This window comes from Neophocaena asiaeorientalis, unplaced genomic scaffold (genome assembly GCF_003031525.2).
Source record: "Neophocaena asiaeorientalis asiaeorientalis breed wild unplaced genomic scaffold, Neophocaena_asiaeorientalis_V1.1 scaffold19, whole genome shotgun sequence".
In the NCBI taxonomy this organism is placed as follows: domain Eukaryota; kingdom Metazoa; phylum Chordata; class Mammalia; order Artiodactyla; family Phocoenidae; genus Neophocaena; species Neophocaena asiaeorientalis.
In genome coordinates, this window is record NW_020173388.1 from 8,257,712 (window position 1) to 8,285,365 (window position 27,654).

A 27,654-nucleotide genomic window follows, 5' to 3' on the forward strand; every position below is an offset into this window, starting at 1 on the left:
GGCAGGTGGAATCTCAACCACTGCGCCACCAGGGAAGCCCCTTATTCCTGTCTTACCCCTAGGTTCTTTATGACATTTTTTTTCTTAAAAATGTCAGCATATGGTATTTGTCTTTCTCTTTCTGACTTACTTCCCCCTCCCCATATCCTGAAGTCCATTCTCTAGTAGGTCTGTGTCTTTATTCCCGTCTTACCCCTAGGTTCTTCATGACATTTTTTTTTTCTTAGATTCCATATATATGTGTTAGCATACAGTATTTGTCTTTCTCTTTCTGACTTACTTCACTCTGTATTGCAGACTCTAGGTCCATCCACCTCATTACAAATAGCTCAATTTCGTTTCTTTTTATGGCTGAGTAATATTCCATTGTATATATGTGCCACATCTTCTTTACCCATTCATCCGATGATGGACACTTAGGTTGCTTCCGTGTCCTGGCTATTGTAAGTAGAGCTGCAATGGACATTTTGGTACATGACTCTTTTTGAATTATGGTTTTCTCAGGGTATATGCCCAGTATATGCCCAGTTTTCTCAGGGTATAACTTCTTTCTGTAGTTTATGTTACGAGAGCAATAGCAGGTGACTTTGCTTGCTTCAGATGACACGTCACCTCTCCCTGCCCCTCTCCCTCTACATGATTCTTAACATGCCTCCCTGGTGACCTCACAATGAGAGGCAGCTCTAGGGAAGTGGGTAGCTAGAAGTCCTGGGGTCCAAATCCTGGCTCTGCTACTTACTAGCTGTTTGAGTTGGGGCAAATGTCCAACTTTTCTGTGCCCCATTTCCTTACCTGTAAAGTAAACAGGCAAGGAGATAACAATAGTACCTACCTCATAGGACTGTTTTGAGGACTGAGTAGATCCACATATTAGAACATATTAAAACAGAGTAAGTGTTCAATAAACATGTTTTATTGATCGATTAACTGTTATAATCATTGTCCCTAATTGTTCTTATGAGATTTATTTGTGGGCCTTTATTTCATTCCATTGTCTTTCCTAGGAATAAGAAGAAAATTTATTTTATTCTGTTAAACACACTTTCATTTTAAAGCAATTTCAGTGCTAGAGATTGACTGTGGCATTATTGGTGGAGAGGTATTTGAGGTTCCTAGCTTCTGTTTCTTGCTCTTAGGCTAAGAACCTGATGAGGATTTAGCTTTTGGTCATTCAGCGTGTTGCTGCCTTTTGGGTTTCTCTGCTTAAGTTGCTTGTGCCTCTGTCTCTCCTTTCATAAAGAGTGATATTTAACATCGATTTCCAGGGGAATTGAGGATTTAAAAAAAAATCTTCCTATAAAGAGCACTGAGGTATTTACAGGAAAAATGCTGTGTGGATAGAAGGTGATATTGAGTCGGGATTCAAGCCTTATAGCAAATATGAAAAATATATGAAATGAAACCCAGGCATTAAGAAATACATTTTTCAGTAACTGTTTCCCCACATGTCCAGGACATAAGGGAATTGCAAAATTTTGTCTGTTAGTTCTGGAAGGGCCCTGAGAGATTGTCTTGTTGAGATGTCTCGAACTAGTGTGTGTGAAGAGTTGTGATTGTGGGGAATTATGAGTGTGCTTTCTTTAATCTCACGGTTCAGTAATGTGAAGTGGAAGGTCACATGGATGGGAGACGGTCACGTGGATGACTTACCTGTTGGTAAGTTGCGCTTCTCCAAAGCAGATTTTCTCGTCAGAGGATAATAATCATAAAATTATAAGATTGGGTTCTTGGATCTTCTCTGTGGCATTGGTATTATTGGATTGAAAAAAATTTTCTTCTTGGATTTTAGGATAAAGAAGGTGGTTTTATGGTAAGAGATTCCAGTCAACCAGGCATGTACACAGTCTCCCTTTATACAAAGTTTGGAGGGTAAGTAATCTCTCTCTCTCTCTCTGCTTAAAATCAGAGTTTTTATATGAAGTTCTTATATAGTGTATATGGATTCCTAATTTTCAGAAAATAAGCTACAATTCAGCATTAAAAAAATCTGAACTTGATTTCTAAAGTCTATACCATTTTTATATTCATATCTAGTAATTTTCCTCATTTTCTATATATATATTTGTTCTGAATGACTACAGAAACTTTAGCAACATTCCACAGATAATTACTTTGCACTGTGCTAGGTACTAAGGATACCACACTGAGCCAAGTAGACACAGACCCAGCCCTCCAGTAGCTTAGCGAGGGCTTCTTTCAGTCAGGCAAACAGGCAGTGATGGTATATGTGAGTGACTGCTATGCAGGGAGGGCAACGTGTGTGTGTGTGTGTGTGTGTGTGTTTGTGTGTCGGGGTGGGGGTGGGTGGTACTTAGCCCAGACACATCTGAGTTAGGCATTAACGTTGTCTACTGACATCCAATGTGAGACCTGACGGGTGAGGCAGGCAAAAGTTGGAGAGAGGGAAATGTGTTTCTGACACAGGAAATTGCCTGGACCTGGAAGTGAGCGAGCACTTGGTGAGCTGACAACAGTGTATTGTAGCTGGATTGTAGAATGGAAGGGGCAGGGGGAAGGGAGGAGAGAGAAGCCAGAGAGGTAGAAGTGGAAGACACATCATGTCAATGTCAAGGAGTTTGAACTTTATCTTCACAGCCCCAAGAGTTCTCTGGAAAGGATTTTCAGCAAGCGATGACTCAAGAAGATCTAAGATACCTAAAATAGAATGTGTACATGATTTGTACGTCTAGTTTATTAACTTTTAGAGGTCTTCTGGACATTTGCAACACCAACAGCAGGGACAAAAAGCAGTATCCAGCTAATAGCTATTTTAAGACTTTTAATTGTTGGTAAATGGAGTTTTGGTAAATGTTCTCTTTCACGATCTCATGCAAGGGACCAAGTGTCAGTTATCAGTGACCACTTTATAACTTCCATCTGTTAATTTGAAAGGTGAAGCTAAGAAGAACATGGGGGAAAATAAAATTTGTGTAGAGAATAGAGGGGGCCATATGTAGGGACCCTGGTAGAAAACACCTTAAGGGTGAAGTTACATTATTCCAACTTAGTTCTAACACATTCTGATTTTTGTTACAGAGAAGGTTCATCAGGTTTCAGGCATTATCATATAAAGGAGACAGTGACATCTCCAAAGAAGTATTATCTGGCAGAAAAACATGCTTTTGGTTCAATTCCTGAGATTATTGAATATCATAAGCACAATGCAGCAGGTAAGTGAGCTGTTAAAACCTATTTCAAATATAAAGTAGTGATTAAAATGATTAGACATGGTGATGAATTCTAATTCATAAAGGTTAATTCATAAAGGTTAATTCATAAACCTTGAGCAGGTTTATGTTGTAGTTAATTGTAGAAAGTGATTGATTTAAAATTACTGCCTATTAAGGAAGTGATATACACAAAGAGAAATCAGAAATAATAACTCTAAAGAAGCCCCGTCTTGACCTTAAAACACAAGTTATCCTTATCGTGTGTGGCAAACGTTCACATCTGCCACATACAATACAAGGTCTACATCCTTGGTACTGACAAAGGCTCTTTGCTTGACCCAACTTTAGTCAGGCTCCTGGACCATCTCCTGGGCCCATCTGTACACTTCCTTATAAAATCCAGTTTTGGCAATAACCCTGCTAAGTCACTTTAACCAGAACCCCTTACCCTTGAGATTTGATGTCTGATCACGCTCAATAACTGGTCGTGTTCCTCGCCTTCCACCATCCCCCCGGGTAATGTCTGGGTACCCTGGCTTATTTCAGCAAGAATCTTGTTCCATTAGTTTGGCCAGAACCACTCTAAGCCCTCCCTGCATTGATGTTTCTTTTAGTAATTTTCCATCCACTGATTCCCCACCCTTCTTCTTGGTTGTGAGTTCTCATTTGTCCAGGTTGTGTTCAGAGTCGGGCCCATCTCTCTCCCCCACTTTAAAATCCCATTGCAGTGGTCCTTATACCTATCTTAGTGGTCCTCAATAAAGCCTGCTGGACCATCTTTAAAAGCGTCATTGAATATTTTTTTTTCTTTAACAGTACCAAACTAAAATCCAATGTGTGTCTATGTCGCAGCTGTCACAGAAGCTGCCAGATGAGCAGCTTAGGTTTAGGCCTGTGTTAGAGGCTTCCAAAAACTAGCGTTAAGAATGTCCCAGACACGTCTTCCATCTTCCCAAATCTTTGCTACACTTAACCACCAGAGTGGGAATAAACCAAACATCATAAACAAAACCAGAAACCACATTTGTGCCCTTGGAAGCTCCAGAGGATGAGATCGAAAGATTTCTAGCCTTTGGCTTCAAAGATGTAACTGAGCAGGGGTTAGCCAAGTGTCCAGCCCAATCTATGGAAAATTAACTTTTGAAATTTTAACGAAGGCCTTTGCCAAGTTTGTTGCTATTTGTGACTCTCTTCACGTCTCTCAGATAATGATAGGAATGGTTATTGAGATATAATTTACACACCATAAAGTTCACCCACGTGATGTGTACAACTCAGTGGTCTGTAAATTAGTATATTTACAGAGTTGTGCCAAATGTCACCATAATCTGAGGTCATTTTCAGCATCCCCCGAGCATTACCAGTCACCCCTTAACCCCTTCCACCAGTCCTGCCCTAGGCACCCACTAATCTACTTTCTATCTCTATAGATTTGCCTATTCTGGACATTTCATGTAAATGGAATCATACCGTATGCAGTCTGTTCTGACTAGCTTCTTTGAGCATAATATTTTTGACATTCCTCCATGTCGTAGCCTATATAAGTACTCCACTCCTTTTTAACGATGAATAATAATCCATCGTATGGATTTTGTTTATCCATTTTGTATCATTCATCAGTTGATGGACATTTGGGCTGTTTCCACCTTTTGGCCATTATGAGTGATGCTGCTGGAAACATTTGTGTACAAGTTTTTGCATGAAACATGTTTCATTTCTTTTGGGTACTAACCTAGGAATGGATTTGCTGGATCATGTAATAACTCTGTGTTTAACATTTGAGGAACTGATTTCATATCAGTTTATCCCCTGAAGAACTTTTTCTTATCTTTTATTCTAGTCTTTTTCAGCATTCACGTTCCCCTATTCCTTCTTCTTGTTCTTGTGTGAATTGCTACGCTTCACCGTTATCTCAATTCACTCATTCCAGAAACATGTATTAAGTGCCTACTGCATGCCAGGAACTGTGCCGGACGGTAGGGATACTATGGTGAACTAGATGGCTATTGATCTTGTCTCTCCCAGATCTTACCATCTGGTAGGGGAGACAGAGAAGTACATAACAATATTAAATTACTATGAGATACGCTGTATTAGAAGAAATACATAGTGCTACAGGTGTTTATAGGAGAAATACCTGGGATTTCTTATTTAGTATTGTAAGCAACTTAAGTTAAAGGATTTAAGGTACCTCACCTATTTCCAGTAGTTGTGTTATTCCCAGTCGTTAATATCGTAGAGTCCAGTTTTTATGCTAAGATCACAAACGCTGAGTTATGTCAGGTACATCACTTTAATTTTAGCAGGCTACTGTAATTCCATTTCATAATTCAAATCTCATACTGGAAAAGAACATGAAATAATAATTGATAATAATTGTTGGAAACCTTTGAACATCGTTTAAAGTGTTTGCAAGACACCATGCTAGCATAGTGCCTGACACACACTGCATTTAAAAAAAAAATGTTGAATGAATAAAAACGTATATTTTAAAAAGATGAAATTGTCGGCTCAGAGAGTAGTGAAACCAAGCAGGACCCTGTGGGGGCCTTCCTGGGTACAGAAGCTCCTCTGCGTTTCCCGTTTTTTGTTTGAAAAAGAGAAAAAAGGCTTTAGTCTCCTAGGCCTTCCGCAAGCTCCAACGAGCAGGCTCAAGCAGTTAATGGTTAGTCACAGGACTCCTAGTTCCTCCTGAAGGGACGTAGATAACAATCTGATGCGTATCTTTGAGTCGCTCTGCAGAAACTAAGACCCCCATCCAGGTGGAGGAGGGTGACTACATGCTGACCACAAGCAGGTAGACCCCAGGCTGGTTGGAACCAGAAGGTTGACGATTGAGATTCCTGAAACATCACCCTGTTACCTACCATCAGCCAATCAGAAGAAGGTCCAGGAGCTGATCACTTGTCTTACTACCCTCTCCCCTAACAATGTCTTTAAAAACCCTTGTCGAAGGCCACTGGGGAGTTGGGGTCTTTTGAGTACAAGCCCCCCGTTCTCCTTGCTTGGCCCTGCAGTAAACCTTTTTCTGCTCCAGGCTCCGACATTTTGGTTTGTTTGGCCTCAGTGTGCATCAGGCACACAGGCTTGGTTTTGACAACAGTAGGATCGTCGTCTTCCTGCCTTCCTTTAGTTTTTGCTAGCATATAGCAGAGGGCTATATGTACACAAAGAAGATGAGCACTAAGTGAATAAATGAATGAATTTTGTAAGTGAGTTTCTAGTTTAGTGCTTTACCATGCAGAATGATTGAGTGAATTCAACTCTAATACTCTTTTCGGTTTCTAGGACTTGTCACAAGGCTGCGGTACCCAGTTAGCACAAAGGGGAAGAACGCACCAACCACTGCAGGATTCAGCTACGGTAACTCCTTTTTTAGTTGCATGGCAAATTTTTCTTGAACCCGTTATCACAAGACCAGTTTAGATGTGTAGAATTCTGCATAGCGGAACTGTTTTTGTATAAGTTTACCGTGTGAGATGTTAGATGATTACACTTATAGCTGTAGTGACCCTAGGTTTTCTGTTTTCATCATTATTCATTATTATTTGGTAGAAAACTGTCCGTCAGTGAAAAATAAGCATTACCATGTTACTTCTAAAATAAATCAAAGCCTTTCCTGCTTCTCACTGGGCTTGGTTGGCTACTCACAGGAAAGTAAAGATGGAGGTAATAGAGAAGACATGCAACTTGATTGTACTACTGGTGAAAGCCTTTTAAACAGGTTACACTCTTTCCAACTTGATGGAATTGAAACAGAAAAAAAAAACTTCAGGGGGAGGAATGGTAAAGGAGGAAGTATTTGTTTAAAAAAGGAAAAAGTACCCTTAACTTTCAAGCTCCATTATTATTAGCCTATTGTGTAGCATCTTCTTGCCTTCTTCAGTTTACTTTGCTTTTACTGTGACAGCTGAGAAGGGGTCCATCCTCCCCAGAGGGAGGAAAGCCACCTTCTGTTGCTTATGGGAAGGTTGCAAGTCTGCTCTGTGTTGGTAATTGTATTACCTTGTAAGTTTTAGATTGACCTTGGTTATAGTTTCTTTGTTTTCCACTGATTCCTACTGTATTCTCCTGATTAAATTTTATCACTTTCCCCCTCTGTCTCACAGAAAAATGGGAGATTAACCCTTCAGAGCTGACCTTTATGAGGGAGTTGGGGAGTGGACTCTTTGGAGTAGTAAGGCTTGGCAAGTGGCGAGCTCAGTACAAAGTAGCCATCAAAGCTATTAGGGAAGGTGCCATGTGTGAGGAAGATTTTATAGAAGAAGCTAAAGTAATGATGTAAGTTTCTACATTTTTTCTGGCTCCCCTTTTTGTATTAAAAAGTGGCCCCTTGCCAGCTAACACCCCTGGTGGTTTCTTTCCCTGCAGTAACTCTGTGTATGCATGACTTCCCTCTCAGGAAACTGACACACCCGAAGTTAGTACAGCTTTATGGTGTATGCACCCAGCAGAAACCCATTTACATCGTTACCGAGTTCATGGAAAAGGGATGCCTTTTGAATTTCCTCCGACAGAGACAAGGCCATTTTAGTAGAGATGTGCTGCTGAGCATGTGTCAAGATGTGTGTGAAGGGATGGAGTACCTGGAGAGAAACAGCTTCATCCACAGAGACCTGGTAATCGCAAACCACCTGCCTTCCCATCACCAGCCGAACTCCTTTGTAATCTGGGTCAGCAAATGAGGAATGACGTGTTCATACCCAAGTTTTGTTCTCAACAATATATCACTGTTACTCTTAAATGTGGTAAATTTAACGTGCCCCATAGTTTTAACAGAAAGATCTTTCTTAAATCTAATGCATGTAGTATATAATTACATAGGTACCTGCTTATTAAATCATACACAATTACATAGGTAATATTTCCAGGTTAGTTACCATGCATTGCATTTGGTCTTCTTAAGAATCCCATGAGATAGCTAATCATAACAGACTTTCTGACCACCATTGTCTTATAGATAAGAAAATTAGCATCAGAGAAGTGAAATGACACGCATATGGTGATAAATGGGAAGTTAAGGGTTGACTCATCCTTTGACTCAGTCCTACGCTGTTTTCCATCTCACACACTAGAAGCTGAAATTGTAACAGAAATCCTTTCGTTCATTTTCTTCACTGGGAAGAGATGGAGTCGACGTCAACTCCAGAAAATACCAGAAAAAGTAATCTGTTACTGGTTCTAAATTATTGTGCTGGAGACGCTTCTTAATTTTTCCTCTCTCTTACTCTGTCTCCCTCTCTTCTCCACTCATTTTTTCTTTCTCTTTTTCTTCTCTGCCTATTCTTCCCAAATGTGTCTATTTTCAGTACGTTGGTAGAACCGTTAGTCCCTGTTAAAGTATACAATACTCTATTATTAACTATAGTCATCATGCTATATCTTAGATCCTCAACACTTACCTTGTAACTGAAAGTTTGTACCCTTTGACCAACATCTCCATTTCCCCTAACCCCCCAACCCCTGGCAATCACCAGTATAGTCTTCCTTTCTGTGAGTTCCATTTTTTTTCCCCCTTAGATTCCATATATAAGTGATAGCATATAGTATTTGTCTCTGTCTGGTCTGTTTCACTTAACATAGTGTCCTCCAGGTTCATCCATGTTGTTGCAACTGATGAGATTTCCTTCTTCTTTTTATGGTTGAATAATGTTCCATTCTGTCTGTGTATATATATACACACCACATTGTCTTTATTCATTCACCCATTGATGGACACTTGGGTTGTTTCCATATCTTGGCTATTGTGAATAATGCTGCTATGAATATGGGAGTGCAGATATTTCTTTAAGGTACTGATTTTGTTTCCTTCAGCTACATACTAGGAAGTGGGACTGCTGGATCATATATATGGTAGTTCTGTTTTTAATTTCTTGAGGAACCTCCATACTGCTTTCCATAGTGGCTATACCAATTTGCATTCCCACCAACAGTATACAAGGGTTCCTCTTTCTCCACCTTTTCTTTTTTCTTTTTTGGTTATTTCTGAGATACACATTTTAAAGTAATAACTAGAATTATGACTTATAACATTATACCAGAACATATAAGATTTTTAGGAATTTCATGTAATGTCAGAAACATTTATATTAACATATGTCCATACAAATAACCCAAAGAAAGTTTAGTATTAGTTGTTTATTTTTTTTAATTTCTGAATTTTATTTTTTTATTCAGCAGGTTCTTATTAGTCATCAATTTTATACACATCAGTGTATACATGTCAATCCCAATCGCCCAATTCAGCATACCACCACCCCGTGGCTTTCCCCCATTGGTGTCCATACGTTTGTTCTCTACATCTGTGTCTCAACTTCTGCCCTGCAAACTGGTTCATCTGTACCATTTTTCTAGGTTCCACATACATGCATTAATATATGATATTTGTTTTTCTCTTTCTGACTTACTTCACTCTGTATGCCAGTCTCTGGATCCATCCACGTCTCAACAAATGACTCAATTTCGTTCCTTTTAATGGCTGAGTAATATTCCATTACATATATGTACTAAACTTCTTTATCCATTCATCTGTCAGTGGGCATTTAGGGTGCTTCCATGACCTGGCTATTGTAAATAGTGCTGCAATGAATATTGGGGTGCATGTGTCTTCTTCAATTATGGTTTTCTCTGGGTATATGTCCAGTAGTGGCATTGCTGGATCATGTGGTAATTCTATTTTTAGTTTCTTAAGGACGTGTCATTTAAAGCTTCTGTTTGCTTAGTTATTTTCATTCTGGGTGATCTGTCCATTATTGTAAGTGAGGTGTTAAAGTCCCCCACTATTATTGTGTTACTGTCGATTTCCTCTTTTATAGCTGTTAGCAGTTGCCTTATGTATTGAGTTGCTTCTACATTGGGTGCATATATATTTATATAATTGTTATATCTTCTTGGATTGATCCCTTGATCATTATGTAGTGTCCTTCCTTGTCTCTTGTAACATTCTTTCTTTTAAAGTGTATTATATCTGATATGAGGATTGCTACTCCAGCTTTCTTTTGATTTCCATTTGCACAGAATATCTTTTTCCATCCCCTCACTTTCAGTCTGTATGTGTCCCTCGGTCTGATGTTGGTCTCTTGTAGACAGCATATATATGGGTCTTGTTTTTGTATCCATTCAGCAAGCCTGTGTCTTTTGGTTGTAGCATTTAATCCATTCACGTTTAAGGTGATTATCAATATGTATATTCCTATGATCATTTTCTTAATTGTTTTGGGTTTGTTTTTGTAAGTCCTTTTCTTCTGTTGTGTTTCCCACTTAGAGAAGTTCCTTTAGCATTTGTTGTAGAGCTGGTTTGTTGGGGCTGAATTCTCTCAGCTTTTGCTTGTGTGTAACGCTTTTGATTTCTCCATTGAATCTGAATGAGATCCTTGCCGGGTAGAGTAATCTTGGTTGTAGGTTCTTCCCTTTCATCACTTTAATTATATCATGCCACTCCCTTCTTGCTTGTAGAGTTTCTGCTGAGAAATCAGCTGTTAACCTTATGGGAGTTCCCTTGTATATTATTTGTCATTTTTCCCTTGCTGCTTTCAATAATTTTTCTTTGTTTTTAATTTTGTCAATTTGATTACTGTGTGTCTCGGCGTGTTTCTCCTTGGGTTTATCCTGTATGGGGCTCTCTGTGCTTCCTGGACTTAGGTGGCTGTTTCCTTTCCCACGTTATGGAAGTTTTCGACTATAATCTCTTCAGATATTTTCTCGGGTCCTTTCTCTCTCTCTTCTCCTTCTGGGATCCCTATAATGCAAATGTTGTTGCATTTAATGTTGTCGCAGAGGTCTCTTAGGCTGTCTTCATTTCTTTTCATTCTTTTTTTCTTTATTCTGTTCTGCAGCAGTGAATTCCACCATTCTGTCTTCTAGGTCACTTATCCGTTCTTCTGCCTCAGTTATTCTGCTGTTGATCCCTTCTAGTGTAGTTTTCATTTCATTTATTGTATTGTTCATCTCTGTTTGTTTGTTCTTTAATTCTTCTAGGTCTTTGTTAAACATTTCTTGCATCTTCTCGATCTTTGCCTCCATTCTTTTTTCGAGGTCCTGGATCATCTTCACTATCATTATTTTGAATTCTTTTTCTGGAAGGTTGCCTATCTCCACTTCATTTAGTTGTTTTTCTGGGGTTTTATCTTTTTCCTTCATCTTGTACATAGCCCTCTGCCTTTTCATCTTGTCTATCTTTCTGTGAATGTGGTTTTTGTTTCACAGGCTGCAGGATTGTTGTTCTTGCTTCTGCTCTCTGCCTTTTCTTTTTTGCCAGCTGTTGTCATCTCGTGTTTTTGTTGATATTCGTTCTGAGAAGTGAGAGGTGATATCTTATTGTGGTTTTGATTTGCATTTCCCTGATGATTAGTGGTGTTGAGCCCCTTTTCACGTACCTATTGGCCATTTGTGTGTCTTTTTTATTTTTTTTTTGGCCCTGCCACACGGCTTGCGGGATCTTAGTTCCCCAACCAGTATTGAACCCATGCCCCCTGCAGTGGAAGTGTGGAGTCCTAACCACTGGACCACCAGGGAATTCCCTTGTGTGTCTTTTTTGATCAAGTGTGTATTCAGTCCTCTGCTCATTTTTCAATCGAATATTTGCTTTTTTGCTGTTGAGTTGAATGAGTTCCTTATATATTTTAGATATTAACCCTTTATCAGATATATGTTTTACAAATATTTTTTTCCCATTCTATTGTTTGCCTTTTCATTTTGTTGATTGTTTCCTTTGCTGTGAAAAAACTTTTTACTTTGTTGTAGCCCTAGTTATTTATTTTTGCTTTTTTTGCCCGTGTTTTGGTGTCAGATCCAAAAAATCATTGCCAAGACCATGTCAAAGAGTTTTTCCCCTATGTTTTCTTCTAGGAGTTGTATAGTTTCAGGTGTTACATTTAAGTCTTTAATCTATTTCAAGTTAATTTTTTGTATGGTGTAAGAGTAGGGTCCAATTTCATTATTTTACATATGGATATTTGAATTTGCCAGCACCATTTATGGAAGAGATTATCCCTTCCCTTTGTGTGTTCTTGGTGCCCATGTTAAAGATTAGTTGACCATATATACATGGGTTTATTTCTGGATTCTCTGTTCTGTTCCATTGGTCTATGTCTCTGTTTCTGTGCCAGTACCATACAGTTTTGATTACTATATTTCTGCAATCTAGTTCAAAATCAGGAAGTGTGATGCCTCCAGCTTTATTCAGTTTCAAGATTGTTTTGGCTATTCAAGGTCTTTTTAGTTTCATATGAAATTTAGATTGTTTTTTATATTTCTCTGAAAAATGCAGTGGAATTTTGTTAGGGTTGCGTTAAATGTGTAGATCCTTTTGGGTAGTATGGACATTTTAGCAATATTAATTCTTCCACTCTGTGAACACAGGATATCTTGCTGTTTATTTGTGTCTTCTTCAGTTTCTTTCATCAGTGTCTTATAGTTTTAAGTGTACAAGTCTTTCACCTCCTTGGTGAAATTTATTCCTACATATGTTAATGTTTTTGATGCTATTGAAATTCACTTGCTTTCTTAATTTCTCTCAGTTCATTGTTAGTGTATAGAAACAAAACTGATTTTCCTATGTTTATTTTGTATCCTTCAACTTTACTGAGTTCTTTTATTACTTCTAACAGTTTTTTAGTGAAGTCTTTAGAGTTTTACATATATAAGATCATGTCATCTGCAAACAGAGACAATCTTATTTTCTATTCCAATTTGGATGCCTTTTATTTCTTTTTCTCACCTAGTTGCTCTGGCTAGGACTTTCAGTACTATGTTCAATAGAAGTGACAAGAGTGGGCATCCTTGTCTTGTTCCTGACCTTGGAGGAAAAACTTTTAGCTTTTCACCATTGAGTATGTTGTTAGCTGTGGGCTTGTAATATATGACTTGTATTATGTTGAGGTACATTCCTTCTATACCTAACTTGTTGAGAGTTTTTAATCATGAAATGAAAGGATTTTGAATTTTGTCAAATGCTTTTTCTGTATCTGTTGAGATGATCATGTGATTTTTATCCTTCCTTCTGTTAGTGTGGTGTATCATGTTTTTGATTTGCATATGTCAAACCATCCTTGTATCCCAGGGATAAATACCACTGGATCATGGTGTATGATCCTTTTTTTTTTTTTTTTTTTTGTGGTATGTGGGCCTCTCACTGTTGTGGCCTCTCCCCTTGCGGAGCACAGGCTCCGGATGCGCAGGCTCAGCAGCCATGGCTCATGGGCCCAGCCGCTCCGCGGCATGTGGGATCTTCCCAGACCGGGGCACGAACCCGTGTCCCCTGCATCGGCAGGCGGACTCTCAACCCCTGCGCCACCAGGGAAGCCCCCGTATGATCCTTTTAATGTGCTGTTGAATTCTGTTTGCTAATATTTTGTTGAGGATTTTTTCATCTATGTTCATCAGGCATATTGGCCTGTATTTTTATTTTCTTGTTGTGTCCTTATCTTGCTTTGGAGTTAGGGTAACATTGACCTTATAAAATGAGATTGGAAGTGAACCTTTTAAAATTTTTTGGAAGAGTTTGAGAACTTAGGATTGGTGTTAATTCTTCTTTAAATATTTGGTAGAATTTACCAGTGAAGCCATCCAATCCTGGGCTTTTCTTTCACAAAACTTTTAAAGGTCACATTTTATGATTGGGGCAAAGGACTTTGCAAAATAGAAGATGATGTGATATGTGTAACATTAGTTATTATTATGCTCAGTGATGATAAAGAACATCTCTTTGTCATATTGAAACTTGTGAATTTAGCACCTCCCTCTTTTTTGACTTTTAAAACTGATGGAAATCTGTTGTTTACGTGGGTATGACAGGTTACACCTCTCTACACATACCTCACTGTGGTGAAGGCAATTTTGATATGTTTGTGCCTATGATACTGACATCATTAGGGTAGGTTTTTGTCATCCCTTAAGGGAAGATTTTGATGCTTCTGTCTCCTGGGTGAAGAATCCTGGTGACTATCAAGTAAAGGCATGATAAGGTATCTTTATAGGAAGACGGAGATAATCCAGGGAACGGGTATTAACTCATACTTTAAAAGAGACTCTTAAAACGCATTCAACAGGAAATAACCTCGTGTAAATGGAATTTGCGTCGTACAGAGAATAAAATTCTGAAGCATAAGGAAGAAAAATACATTCTTAGTCTATGGGTTATAGCATGTGAAAAGACTGTCATCATGTCTTCCTTCTGAGAAATACTATGTCTTTTTCCAAACTATTTTCTTGAACCTTGTAACCTTAAAGAATGGGGAAGAAAGTATAAGTAATCTAGAATTGTGTTTGTCATAAATGACAAAGCAAACTATGTTACATATGGCTGTTCTTTTGACTCTTTGAGTTAGAGAAGACCAATCTTTGAGCAAAGCCACTGGGTAAAAGATGGTTCACCCATCACTCTGATGCCTGTGTGTTATAAAGCTCGCCTAGTAAGAACCTGAATTAAGGACTTTAAGAGATGTTGTCACTATCAATAAGAAAATCAGATAGTTTAATAAGAATAGAAATGGGTGGGCGAGAAGCTGATTGACCCTTCTCTTAGTCCTCATATAGATATGACAGTTGGCAAAGATTATGTAATAATGCCTTTTTTCACATGAGACTTTTGACCTGTCTTTCTATCCATTCTTTCATATAAATGTTGAAGACGTTTCCATAGGGGTAAAAAAAAAATTTATAAGAGACACCACCTCTGCAAATGTTGACTGGGTTACACTAAATTTAATATAAACAGAACTTATATTTTTCTACTTTTATTGTGGAACTTTGCAACTAATATACCTTTATAATGCTGTTTTCCAGGCTGCCAGAAATTGTCTCGTAAATGAGGCAGGAATTGTGAAAGTTTCTGATTTTGGAATGGCTAGGTAAGGCTGAGTATATGTGAACATTTTCTATACATTTTGGATTAAATTAATGTAAGACTGTGGCTTTTCCCTTGAAAGTACTTGACTTTTCCTTTGCAGTTTGTGTCAGCTTCTTCCTCTGATGCCTGTTTAAGCGCTATTTTGAAACATCTTTTGTTCCTTTAACAAAATGTTAGAAGTACCCATCATTTTTTTTTAATCCCCATCATTTTTGTACAGATTGATTTTTCTGCTTCTTAGTGTTTTTTGTATAAGGTTAGAAAATAGATTATCTATATTTTGAAAGATTTCTTTGCTGAATTTGTCTTTTTACTGTTAGCTTTGGCTTTTTCTCAGGTAAACTGTTGAGAAGTTATGATTACTTAATACTTCATTATGTGGCTTTAGTTGATATTCACATTCGCTTATAGAATTGATAAGCATGGAAATAATCTGCACTGATAAAGCAAACCCTATTAGATGTCCTGAGATAAAATAAATATATTAAAATAACACAGTATACATTGTGTTAATTATTGTTAATCATTCTCTCCACTAGGTGGTAGTATAGCCCGTTAAATACACTACTTTCTTTTCTCCCTGGTGTGGATTAAATTTCTAGAATCTTTTGTTTTGATAGAAATGTGTTTGGGGTAAGTTTTTAGAATACGCAAATCTGTAATGTTTTTATTCTCTTAATTTTTGTAATCTTAATAGGGTGTTAGAAAAGTCCTTTAAAGAGTATTTCATTTGTTCTTTCTTTCCCTCCTTCCTTCATCCATTCATTTATCTGTACACCCATCCATACAAAATTAGGTGCCTGCTCTGTGCCAGGCACAACACTAGAGATTGAACCCTAGCAGAGGATGACATTATCCATGTGAGTCCCTGCCCACGTGCAGCTTAAATTCAAGAGGAGAGAGAAACATAAGACCTTAGAACCACTAAGAGGGGAGAACACAGAGTGAGGCGACAGAGCAGGGGTCCGCCAACCTCGGTTTCTGGACCACATCTGACCCAACACTTATGTTTGTATGGCCTGTGAGCCAACCACGGTGTTCACATTGTTTAATGGTTGGGAAAAAAAAAAAACTTTAAAAATATTATGACATGTGAAAATTATCTGAAAGTCAAAAGCCAGTGTCCATAAATAAAGTGTTAATAGGACATAGACTCATTCACAGATGTGTTGTCTGGCTGCTTTCACTCTACAAAGGCCTGCAAAATCTAAAACACTCATTGTCTGGCCTTTTACAGAAAAAGTTTGCCGACCCCCGTGATAGCGATAACTTGGGGCTGGTGGGGCGGGCGGGTACTGAGTGATGGCGCGGGGCAGGGGTGACGGTAGCGACTTCAAATCTGGTGCCTCTCGAAGGCCTCTTTGAGACCAGGATATCTGAAAAGAGACCCAAAAGGCAGGAAGTAGTCAATTAGGTGAAAGTCTGAGGATAAAATATTCCAGGTGGCAGAACACCGAGTCCAAAAGCTTGAAATTTGGGATGAGCTTGGCCTGCTCAAGAATCGAAAGGAGGTCAGGGTGGTCAGCCCATGGCCAGCATGAGGGCGGTTTATAAAGGCAGGCCAGGCCTCCCTCCTGAGAAACTCGGGCTGAGGGAGGTTAGAAAGCCATTACTGTCCGAAATGGGACCAGAACTGCTGGGTGTCAGGGCAGTAAGGACCCAGTGCTCTTTGTTTGTTTTCTGTGAAGATATTCTGTATCTAACAGACAGGCCTCCAATTTCAGGTTTGATTTTCATATGTTTGGCTTTCAAGAAACCTGTGCTTTTGCATCAGCTCCTTTGAAACACTCATTCTACACTCAGTTCAGACTCCCCTGACTGACAAACGCCCATGGTGGTACTGCCACCATCTTTGTCTATACGGCGAAGGAAGTTTGTGCAATCATTTGAATATTTTCCCATGGAGCTTGCAGAAATTAACCTGGTATGTTCCTATAATACATGAACACCTTCCTCTTGTAAATACATACTGAACACATTACAGAAAGGGCTGAAGAACCCGTATTTAGCACCCCAATTAAGATCCTCCCCAGGGGTAACCAGTGTTACCAGTTTGTGTGTGTCCTTCCAGAAGGACATAAGTATGCTCCCAGAGAGAAACTACATGGTGTTGTTCTGAGCGTGTGCGTGTAGAGGATGAACGTCATGGTATATACATATATACACCACCATGTGCGTACATCATTTTGCAGTTTGCTCTTTTCATTTGCTATAGTTTTAAGTTGTGCTCTGTGGACTCACGGGGGCAAAAGCACATGTGCTCCAAGCGCCTTGCACCACTTCCTTTAGAGCAGCTCTGCTTTAGATGTTTTACATGTGGGGCCTTTGGGTAAAATTTTTGTTTAAAGAACAGAACTGCTTCTTAAAAAGAAAGTTTGCAAACTCTTTTCTTGTAGGCTGCCTCCAATGCCTTATAAAAAAGAAAAACAGAAAAGTGAAAGCGTGGTTAGAATCTTACAGTGCATGCATCTCAGGCACTTGGAGGAAGAGGGCAACTGCAGAGGCGTGGCTGCAGAGGCAAACAGCCAGCTTCAACCGGATGCCTGTTGGACTTCAGTCAACTGTGCTTCTGATTTTAAGGGGGAAAAAGAAATTAAAGAACATGTACAAAATACAGACCATAACTCAGTGTCTTACTCTAGGTATGTCCTGGATGATCAGTACACGAGTTCTTCCGGTGCTAAATTTCCCGTGAAGTGGTGTCCACCTGAGGTGTTTAATTACAGCCGCTTTAGCAGCAAATCAGATATCTGGTCATTTGGTAAGAGTCACGCTCCACTTCCCCTCACCTCTGCCCCGAAGAGGAACTGGGTGCATCGTTTGGCAATCCTTCTCCTCTTCCAGGTGTCTTAATGTGGGAAATATTCACCGAAGGCAGAATGCCCTTTGAGAAAAACACCAACTATGAAGTGGTAACCATGGTTACTCACGGCCACCGACTCCATCAGCCGAAGTTGGCGTCCAGATATGTATACGAGGTGATGCTGAGATGCTGGCAGGAGGTATAACATTTTTCGGGTGCTTTCTTCTTCAATCTCTAAAGCATTCAGGGATCTGGGCTTGGTAGATTCAAACTGTGTGGTCTTTATAGCCTAGTGAATGAGTGCATGTTTTATATGATTTCAAACTCCCTAAGTAGGAAGCCGGTCTTCTCAACTCAGTCTGAACAATGGGAAGAAGATGTGAAGAAGTGGAAAACACTAATAATTAAGATAGTAAGTTCAGGCTGCCGCTCCCTTCCCAAGTGGGGCTCCCGCCACAGTCGCCTGAGCTGGGGGCTCTGGGGATAAGCCCAGAGAAGTAGCTGTTCTTTCAGTGGCTCTCTAGTGTTGTCGAAATAGTACTCTTTCACCAGAGAAGTTTTTTTTCCTCCAAGCCTCAACTTCCTCAGGTCATTTACTCTCAGTCTTCGGAAGTTTTCCTTCGCCCCGTGTTAAAAATGTCACCTCATAGAAGAGATTAGACACCAAAATGACTTTTGAAAGATAACGGTAACATTAGCTCAGAGGTATGATGTGCTAGTCACTGTGCTGAGTGCTTTCAATTTAGTTCTCAAAATAACCCTTCAAAGTGTGCATACTTTTACTATGACCACTCTGTGGATGAGGAGATCACGTTGTCGCTTGCCTAAGGCCACTTAACTACAGAGAAGCAGAGTCCCGTCCGACTCCAAAGCCCATGCCCTGGTCACTTGCTATCATGCCTCCCAAGAGCACTGATTGGGATGGACAGAGGCCTTCTGGCCAAGAAGTGGTGCTAGGGGGAGTGCGGACAATGTGAGCAAAGGTGGGGTGGTGGTAATGAACTTGGTGTGTGTATGCAAGGGTAGAGATTGTTCTCATTGAGCATAGGGCCCCTGTGAGGGTTTTTGTGGGAACTAAAACTGGGTAGCAAGGGCCTGGGGGAGGGGCAGGTTATAGAGGGCCCTGTGAGTCAGCAGGACTTGATTTTGCAGGCAGTTAGGATCTCTGTTAGGTTCTTGAATGGGATGCCAAAACCACGTGGCAGAAAGGTTAGTGTAGCAGCAGCACGTGCAGGATCGATTAGACCTGTCTGGAGATGCATGTGTGTTCCGGCCCCGAAGCAAGGAGTCCCTTACTCTGGTATGCATTGCTATCTGAGTTGGAGCAGTGAAAAATCATTTCGGGGATGGATTCTGGAACCCACAGCTTCTACTTGATTTTGAATTGTAGAAACCAGAGGGAAGGCCTTCCTTTGAAGATCTGCTGCGCACGATAGATGAACTAGTCGAATGTACAGAAACTTTTGGAAGATGAGTGCTGTGACCGGATGATGCGATGGCTTCCAGAGTCCAAAGCACGAGGAAGAGATGGCACTTTGTGGCAAACTTCTAATTTATTTAGCACTTGGACGTGTAGATTGTTTTACTTATAAAGGGGAAACACCTAAAACATTTGCTTCTCCACCAGCCGTAGCTCTGTGACCGAATCTTCTGGATTATGGAAATGCTGCCTTAGACACGATGGTTAAAAGCACCCACTTTTATACATTCCACAAGTACTGGAGTGCCCACTGTGTGCCAGGCGCTGTGCCCAGCCCCCAGGGTCTGCCCATTTTAAGGGTGCATGTGGGGTCACGTTAGCCGGTGCCGGTGGAAGGCCAGGGTAATTGGGAGGGGGAAGGGTATCCGAGCCACATTCCAGCCACCCCTCTCTTCCCTGTGACTTCTACAGAAATCTGGGCTGGGGCATTGTCTAGAATATGGGTTCCAGATGGATCAGGAACCCACCTTGGCTAAGTACCCATCATTTGTTTTGGAACATCTGTTTTCAAGACTGCCATTAGTATTACATTAAAACATATTTGTATGCTGTACATATTGTAAATATATACAATATATAAAGTTATATATTTATAAGAAACGTGAGTCGTCTTTTTTGTAATTTGATTTTTATTGGAGTATAGTTGATTTTATGAGTTGTCTTTTAATTGAAATGTTTAATTCTGTAATATATGAGCCAGCCCTCTTAGGACTAGGGATTTTACCTTACAGCTGTCAATTCCTTTTCCCCTGAGGATCTAATATTCCCTACTGAAGAGAAAAATGTCTGGACCCTTCTATCACTAATGCCCCCTCCTCGCTTGGGTAGCCATGTTTGAGGTGCCTATCCAGCTTAAGCCCCCAGCAGGGGCTGTGTTTGGGCTAAGTGGACCTGCCCATGGTATCCACAGCTAATTGGAGTTGGATGGGAAATTGAGCCTAGGGGCAATCAATCAGTTTCTGTGTCTTAAGAATCTGTCCCTGGACATAAATGTGAAAGTGAGCTCTGGAGCAGAAGGAACAGATGATGTTCGCCACAAAGGCTGTGTCCCAACTGCACGCAAGACCCAGGAGCAAGCCAAGTTCTGGCAGAATTCAGGAAGCAGCCAGGAAAAATGGAGAGCATGGCGTCTGAGCTGTTTCCCAGATGGCTTTCAGGAGGCCAGGCTGGACTTGGGTTCCTGCATCAGAGAGATTGTCTGTTATAGCTTCATAGTAGACCCTGCAATTGAGTTTATTTGAGTGGGTTTCTGACCCTTATAATTTCTGACCAGGACACCATCTGAGTTAGAGCCTCATTTACTCATGAGCCCAGGGTAAAGAACGACAGTCTCCATCATGATGAAAGCAAGGCCGTGTATTGCCCCACACTGTATTGTTGGTTTTGTGGGCATCGAAAGCCCAGCAAGACACAGGGCCTTTCTTCAGGAGTTCGTCTGCTCTGGGGGACCGTGGTCTCCCCCCATGCTGTGGAGCATTGTGTGAACACTCTTTACGTAGCGTTCACATAAGTAGTTCTTATGTGAAGAAGCTACTTAATGCCCAGCGACGAGTTGTCTCAGTCAACAGCATCCCACAGAACATTCTCCAGGAACAGCTGACGAGGTTAAACCACAGTTTTGCCAAGGAAACAGCTCACAGGTGGGCAATGCTGGGTTCAAGAGTTTACCCCCCTGGCTTCCTAAGCAAGTAATGGGCCAGAAGTTGTGCCCATGGCCTCAGAATAACACAAATACTATTCCCTGGCTGCCTGTTTCCTCGAGGACTCCCTGTAGACCTTGGGACATGAAAAAGGCATCTCTGTGGTTTGTGTTTGAAGCACTAAGAAGTCTTATCCATTCACGTGGGGCCCAAAGGAACCTGCGTACAGCAGGACTCAGGATCCCAGGGGATTTATTACGGCTCTTGCTTCCAAGAATGAGCTGAGGCCTCTACATTTGATTTTTTTAAGCTACATACTCAAGGCCCACTTCCTCTACCATCTTCAAGCCTCATTAACAAGGGAGTGGCTTCTTCTGTCACATGCCAGGTTGTTGGGACCCGGATAGCATGTCCTCTGCGTGTGACTTCTCATTTCCCTATGTTTCCACTAAGGATCTAGAGGCAAAGAGCAGGCAGTCGAGGTGAATGACCCATCTACCCTCTTCTGTTGATTGCTCTGGCTTGAATATTATAGCAGTGGGACCAGAACCATTTAACTCACTAAGTGCTTTAATGATTAAAAAAATTACTATACGTGGCTGCGTTTATGGAAAATCAAGACCTTTTACGGAACACAGGCTGTGGCTGGCTACTCTGAGTAGCACCTTCACATGACCGTGGAGAATCATCTTTCCATTCTGGTCAGTTCATCCCCTGAAGGCTGTCTTCTATCCTTCCCTGTCCCCCTTATAATGGAAAAAAATAAAATATTTATCCTAAGTCTTGTCACAGTCTGTTTGCCACCTTCCTTCTCATCTTCCTATTTACCTGTACCCCCATCACAAAAATATACACATCTGTTAACTGAATTGTAGCTCATTCAAGGGGTTGGCTGTATGCGCGCCCTGCCCTACTGTCATTGTCATACCTTCCTCCTTCCTCCTTCCTTCGTCTCTCACCTTGAGTCCTCTCGTCCCTCCCAGCCCCATCCCATACTTCCCTTTTGACCTTGAGGAACTGTGTTTAGAGCGCTAGGTCGCTTTGAAGAGAGAGGAGAAAGTATAGCCCTTAACCTAATAGTTATGTATACTTTTGATGGGAAAACAAGATTTGGCAACATTTGGGAATATTTTCTTCAAAAATCTTTAAATATTTCACTAGAACTTAAAAAAAAGTTTTTATATAAAACCATAGCTACGGCTAAAGAAGTAAAAATAGAAGAATCCACCCAGAATGTGTAAAGAGATCTTAATCTAGAAAGCAGGGAATAGGAAGGGCAACGTGAATCTGCTGTGTCTTCAGTGCAGTGGTTCCCTTTGGTTTTAGTTACTTTTTGGTTATTTTTCAGTGGGATGAAGTGCAACTCCTAAGTGCGTTTTTATTGTTGATGTTGTTGTGTTTGTAGTTCTCGGCCATGCCCCAGTCACCTGGGGATGGATTAGTTTTTTCCCTCCTGCCCCGCAAAATAAACTTTCCTCGTACGGTGCCTAAAGTGTTAGTCCTGAGTAGGAGGACAGAATATTCTAGACGTGGTACTTCAAAACTTACAGTCTAATTCTGTTTCTACCACTAACGGTGTCCCTTATCCTATCTGTGCCTCCAATTCTTTCTCTGTCCAGAGAGAGCAATTTGAATTCATGCTCTTTTAAAGGTCCCTTTTACCCAAATCTTGTGATTTCTTGAAAATGGTGTTTGCTGGAGTCACCCACGCACTCGGGAATGAAGAACTAATAGCAGCTACCCTCAAAGATCTGGATGTAGATTATCAAGCTTTCTCTTATATAGGCCATTGGGTTGTCATTCACACACTTCTCTGAGGTTTTTAGAACAGGAAAATAGGTGGGGTTAACTTTGCCTGTGAGAAACGTCTTGGGTGAGCTATGATTTCAGTTAAAAGATGTGTTTTTGTGACAGGAGCATCGCTGAAGACCTGAAGGCTGTTTTGTTTGCTCCCCGCACAAGTGCAGCCATGATTCTTTCCACCTGTAAGTAAGATGGCTTTGTCCTTTATCTTCAGGGCTTGTTCTGGGCATGGTGCTTAGTCTTGAACGCCAGAAATTGTGAAGTGTGGAAGATAATTTCCCCAGATGTTGTGACAGTGTTTTGTTTGTTATTTAAATACCCATGGTGGTGATGTAATTTTAGAAAATGTTCAGCATTAAGAACACAAAAGAAAACAAAATAGTGTCCTTAAATCTACCTGTGTGTGTAGAAATGCAATCAGTTTGAAAAGTGTTTGTATTTAGAATATTTAGTGTAAAGAACTGAGAGCAAAAGTCTAGGAGACGAAGTTCCACTTCAGGATTTGCTGCAACATTAGTGGGTCACCTTTGGTAAGTTCTTTAGATCAGGTACCCATCTGTACAATGGGCACTCTCTTTTTGCCTACCTCCCAACAAGATACTAGAGAGAAACAATAGATTAAAATGACAGGCTCTTCATGAACTTAATTTTGGAGTTGCTTTGGAAGACTATTCAGTCCCATGTACAAGTTTTGGAAATGCTTGTTGATTTACCTCGAAGACTCAGAGAGCCTTATCATGCAAATAATTAAAAATCTGGAAGAAAAATACTGATTTTAATCCTGGATGACTATGGAAACAAGCTTCAACAAAGCTCAGTCACCTCAGAATAAAGCAATCAAGGCTGCTGACAACAGTTTTTGCACTTCTGAGTTTTAAGTGGCATTAGGAAAAATTTTTTGCAATTTTTAAATGTCATGTGTTTAAACCAAATCACCTCATTAGGACCCAACACTTGTTGGTAGGATTCGTAAAAAATAAACCAGGCTACTCCACTTGTACCTACCTGAATTATAACTTACAGTCTGGGTCCACACATAGATCAAGACGGGGTGCCCATTATCAGAAACACAGACCAAGTAGAGCAAAGCAGAAAGAGCTAAGAAGCAGTAACCTATGTCGCCACTTCCCCCAATGGCAGGACAAAGGTGAGCAGTGACTTAATAAGAACCTTTTCATTAAAAGCCATGTGGGCATCTGTTCTTCATTTCTCCTGAGGTCAGAACTCGAGAGAAGGCTGTAAATGATAACAGGAAGGATTCAGTTATATATAAGATAAACAGTGAGGGTTGAGACAAGGATTAGATTGCCCAAAGGATTGAATAAGAGACCACCTATTAGTGGGGTTATTTTGAGGATCATTCTATCTGGCCTGGGAGGGCATGGGTTTGATGAACTATCACTGTCCTTTCCAGCTTCTGATAATTTGATTCAACGGTTAAGACTCACCCGTTTATTTCTTCCACAGATTGCACTTAGATGTGGCTCCATTTTCTTTCTTTCTTTTTAAGTTAATTAATTAATTAAATTTATTTTTGGCTGCGTTTGGGTCTTTGTTGTTGCACACGGGCTTTCTCTAGTTGCAGTGAGCGGGGGCTACTCTTCATTGTGGTGCATGGGCTTCTCATTGCGTTGACTTCTCTTGTTGCGGAGCACGGGCTCTAGGCGTGCAGGCTTCAGTAGTTGTGGCTCACAGGCTGTAGAGCACAGGCTCAGTAGTTGTGGTGCATGGGCTTAGTTGCTCCACGGCCTGTGGGATCTTCCCGGACCAGGGCTCGAACCCATGTCCCCTGCATTGGCAGGCAGATTCTTAACCACTGCGCCACCAGGGAAGCCGTGGCTCCATTTTCTTCTGGGTAAAACAATGAGTGTTTACTGTTGACCAGAGAAAGCTAAGAGGTGCCCCAGGGTGTGTTACTACTAATCAAAAAAATGTTTATAGGTATTTTTTGGACCAGAGTCACTTGGGAAATACATTGGTTGTTTTAAGGGCTGTCATAGAAGTCTGGCTTCACAGGCTGCTGTAGGGCAGGAGGAGATCCTTGTGGAAGGTGCAATATTGATCTTACTGACTGGTGGGCAGAGCCTGGGAGTGGTACCAGGGCACTGCTCCTGTGAGGGTCAGTTTGTGAAACACAATTGGTCGTTTCTCCCAACTAACCCCTGCTCTGAGGACAGACCCAGCCCAGGAGAATCATTTAGGGGACGGGGACCAGGGAGACGTGCTGGGGGTTCGAAAAGCTGACCACCTCCCTTCCCTCCATCTCATCATCACCTAATTTCTCTGTCTTTTCTTCCCAATTTATAAAGTAGAAGGAAAAATAATAATTGGGTGGTTCTTAAATGTTGGTGTGCCTGAAGTGTGCTTTAGGATACTGTTAAAATGCAGTTTTCTGGACTCATAATTTGATCTGGAGGGTGAGGTAAGGACCCCTTGGTCACTCTGCTTTTCTTGGGTCTCTGCTTTCAAAGCCCTCTCTTATTCCTCATTGTGTTTGAATCCCATGCCAACCCCTTTAAGTTAGTATCTTGTTATTTCTTTTACAATTAATACAGAGATAACGAGGGTGGCTGCACAGGCATCTCTAAGGTGGCCCCAGTGATGTCCCCCTCCAGCTGTTCACACGATCCCTCTCCTTGGGGAAAGATGGAGTATGGTAACAGGGGTGGATGGAGTGTTACTGGGAGGTCAGGTTACGGCAGACTGTGGCTTCTTAGTGCTCTTGGGCTCCCTGTCTCTTGGATAACCTGCTGCCATGCTGTGAGCATTCTCAGGCAGCCTGTGGAGAATCCCCATCACCAGGAACCAAGGCCAGCGACAGCCATGTGACTGAACTTGAAAGTAGCTTCTCCAGCAAATCCCAACTCCCCTTTACTACAATTTCATGAGCTTCATGAACTTCTCAATTTGATTCAGAGGCGCCCAGTTAAGCAGTGCCTGGACTCCAGACCCACAGAAACTGTGAGATAGTAAACAGTTTCTGCCTCTAGGTTTGGAGCTAATTTGTTTCCAACAATAGATTCAATGTTTCCAACCTAATTCAGTGGCAAAAGCTAGGAGAGCCATGGACCAAAAAAAGACTTGGCCACTTTTACTGCCACTTTGCCTCAGGCTGGAGATGGTCCCCTTTCTCAAAAATAGGTTCAGTGTTAATATGGACACTAGTATATGTGTCTTTCCTTTTGTTTCTAAACCACTTCACTTCTATCCTCCTGCAACTGCCTGAAACCTGTAGCAATAATGCTAACAGCAGTCACCATCTGGAACTGCGTCTGTGAGGTTTCCACGCCTTATTGTGTGTGACCGGCAGATGCCCTTCCTGTGTAGTGAAGCCCACTGGCTGGCATCTGTCCCCTTCCTGCCCTCGGGGGGCAGGGTGTTGCCCAGTGCTGGCCGCCAGCGGGTCTGGTGGCCAAGCACCTACATCCCAAGCTGGCCAGGTGTCTTGGTTGTGATGTCTGTGAGCTGCTCATGAACTTGGAGCTCACGGGCCACAGTCTCCTAGGAAACACTGCTCTGAGACCAGGGGATGGAGGAGATGTGGGCAAGATGCCTGCAAAGTCCGCCTCACTCCAGCTCAGGACTGGGAAAGAATAAAATTCCTGTGTGGAACAAACAAGGGCTTCTGGTGCTGGAATGTTTGGTGCCTGGGGCTTTGCTGGCTGAAGCTGTGAACAGAGGAGCGATCAGTCTTCAGGGAGACTCTGCCTTTCCCTTCAGCATCTTTGCCCCTGGGACCCTGTCTCCCCTAGTGCCCAGCGCCCCATGCAGCTCCCCAGGCTTCCGGAGTCTCTGCACCCCTTCCCCACACACAGCACCCCTCAGGCTCAGCCAGGCCAGCACCGTTCTTCTCCTCCACCCAGATTATCAGTTACTGTCCCATGAGCTAGCTGCCTGTTTTCTGTTAGGAACCAACAAATCCCTAATGGAGTTATTCCCCTTACTTGAAGGTTTCACAGACGGGATAATGTCCAGAAACCAGTTTGGGATCTAATAATGGGTTGCTAACTTATTTTGTCAATACATTCAAAAACACTAACATCTCTGGCGACTATCATTTCTTAGAAGAACGGACATTTTAATATCAAAAGGAAACAGTGTTCTTTCAGTAATTCTGTTGAAAGGAGTGCCCTTTTAATAGCAAAGGAGGCACACACACAAAGCAGGGATAATTTAATGCTTCAAATATATAAAGAGCATAAAAATTCAGAATCAAGGATATCTTTAAAAATTTTTTTAATTTAAATTTTATTTTATGTTGGAGTATAGTTGATTTATAATGTTGTGTTAGTTTCAGGTGTACAGCAAAGTGATTCAGTTATACATATACATATATCAACTCTTCTTCAGATTCTTTTCCCCTGTAGGTTATTACAGAATATCGAGTAGAGTTCCCCTTGCTATACAGTAGGTCCTTGTTGATGATCTGTTTTATATATAGTAGTGTGTATATGTTAATCCCAAACTCCTAATTTATCCCCCTCCCACCTTTCCCCTTTGGTAACCATAAGTTTGTATCAAGGATAACTTCTTAAATTGAATAAATGTTTCTGTGAAAAACTCAGTGTATTTCTCTCTCTCTCTCTCGCCCCCCCCCCCCCCCCCCCCCCACTCCCCCTCTCCCTCTCTTTCTATTTTCTTTTCTTTCTTTCCCTCATTGGTGTGGATTATTGGTTTGGTGTCTTTTCAGAAAGTCTTTTCTGGTGCCTGCCTAGAGGCAGAAATTCAGGTTAAAAACAAAGCTAGCTATGTGTCACACCTCCCACATGATATGGGTTGAGTCCATTAACATGTATCTGGTCTTCAGAAGTCCCTTAAATCGATCTAGTGGTGGGAATTTATTACAGTCATGAGGAGCTTTGACCTTTCTGTAAATTTCTGGAAAAAAAATAAGGCGCTTCTTGTAGTGA

The 27,654-nt window shown here is 41.1% G+C and overlaps 2 protein-coding genes across 7 annotated transcripts in view; both read left to right on the top strand.

Moving 5' to 3' along the window:
- Positions 1 to 19,885, top strand: part of TEC (tec protein tyrosine kinase) — a 136,724-nt gene extending 116,839 nt beyond the window's left edge. For 3 of the 4 annotated variants that reach the window (XM_024746659.1, XM_024746658.1, XM_024746661.1), the window contains 9 exons: positions 1,790 to 1,869; positions 3,037 to 3,170; positions 6,459 to 6,533; positions 7,280 to 7,451; positions 7,573 to 7,789; positions 14,955 to 15,019; positions 17,661 to 17,779; positions 17,863 to 18,020; positions 19,212 to 19,885. In XM_024746659.1, coding sequence (XP_024602427.1) covers positions 1,790 to 1,869; positions 3,037 to 3,170; positions 6,459 to 6,533; positions 7,280 to 7,451; positions 7,573 to 7,789; positions 14,955 to 15,019; positions 17,661 to 17,779; positions 17,863 to 18,020; positions 19,212 to 19,295 — 1,104 coding nt within the window. In that variant the 3' untranslated portion in view covers positions 19,296 to 19,885. The remainder of the gene's footprint in view (positions 1 to 1,789; positions 1,870 to 3,036; positions 3,171 to 6,458; positions 6,534 to 7,279; positions 7,452 to 7,572; positions 7,790 to 14,954; positions 15,020 to 17,660; positions 17,780 to 17,862; positions 18,021 to 19,211) is intronic. The other variant, XM_024746660.1, reaches the window with a different exon arrangement.
- The window catches only part of TXK (TXK tyrosine kinase), a 66,380-nt gene continuing 56,702 nt past the window's right edge, over positions 17,977 to 27,654 (top strand). Inside the window, exons 1-2 of one of the 3 annotated variants that reach the window (XM_024746665.1) lie at positions 17,977 to 18,020; positions 22,856 to 22,926. In XM_024746665.1, coding sequence (XP_024602433.1) covers positions 22,911 to 22,926 — 16 coding nt within the window. In that variant the 5' untranslated portion in view covers positions 17,977 to 18,020; positions 22,856 to 22,910. Of the gene's footprint in view, positions 18,021 to 22,855; positions 22,927 to 27,654 lie in introns of those variants that run through there. The other 2 variants (XM_024746664.1, XM_024746663.1) reach the window with 2 other exon arrangements.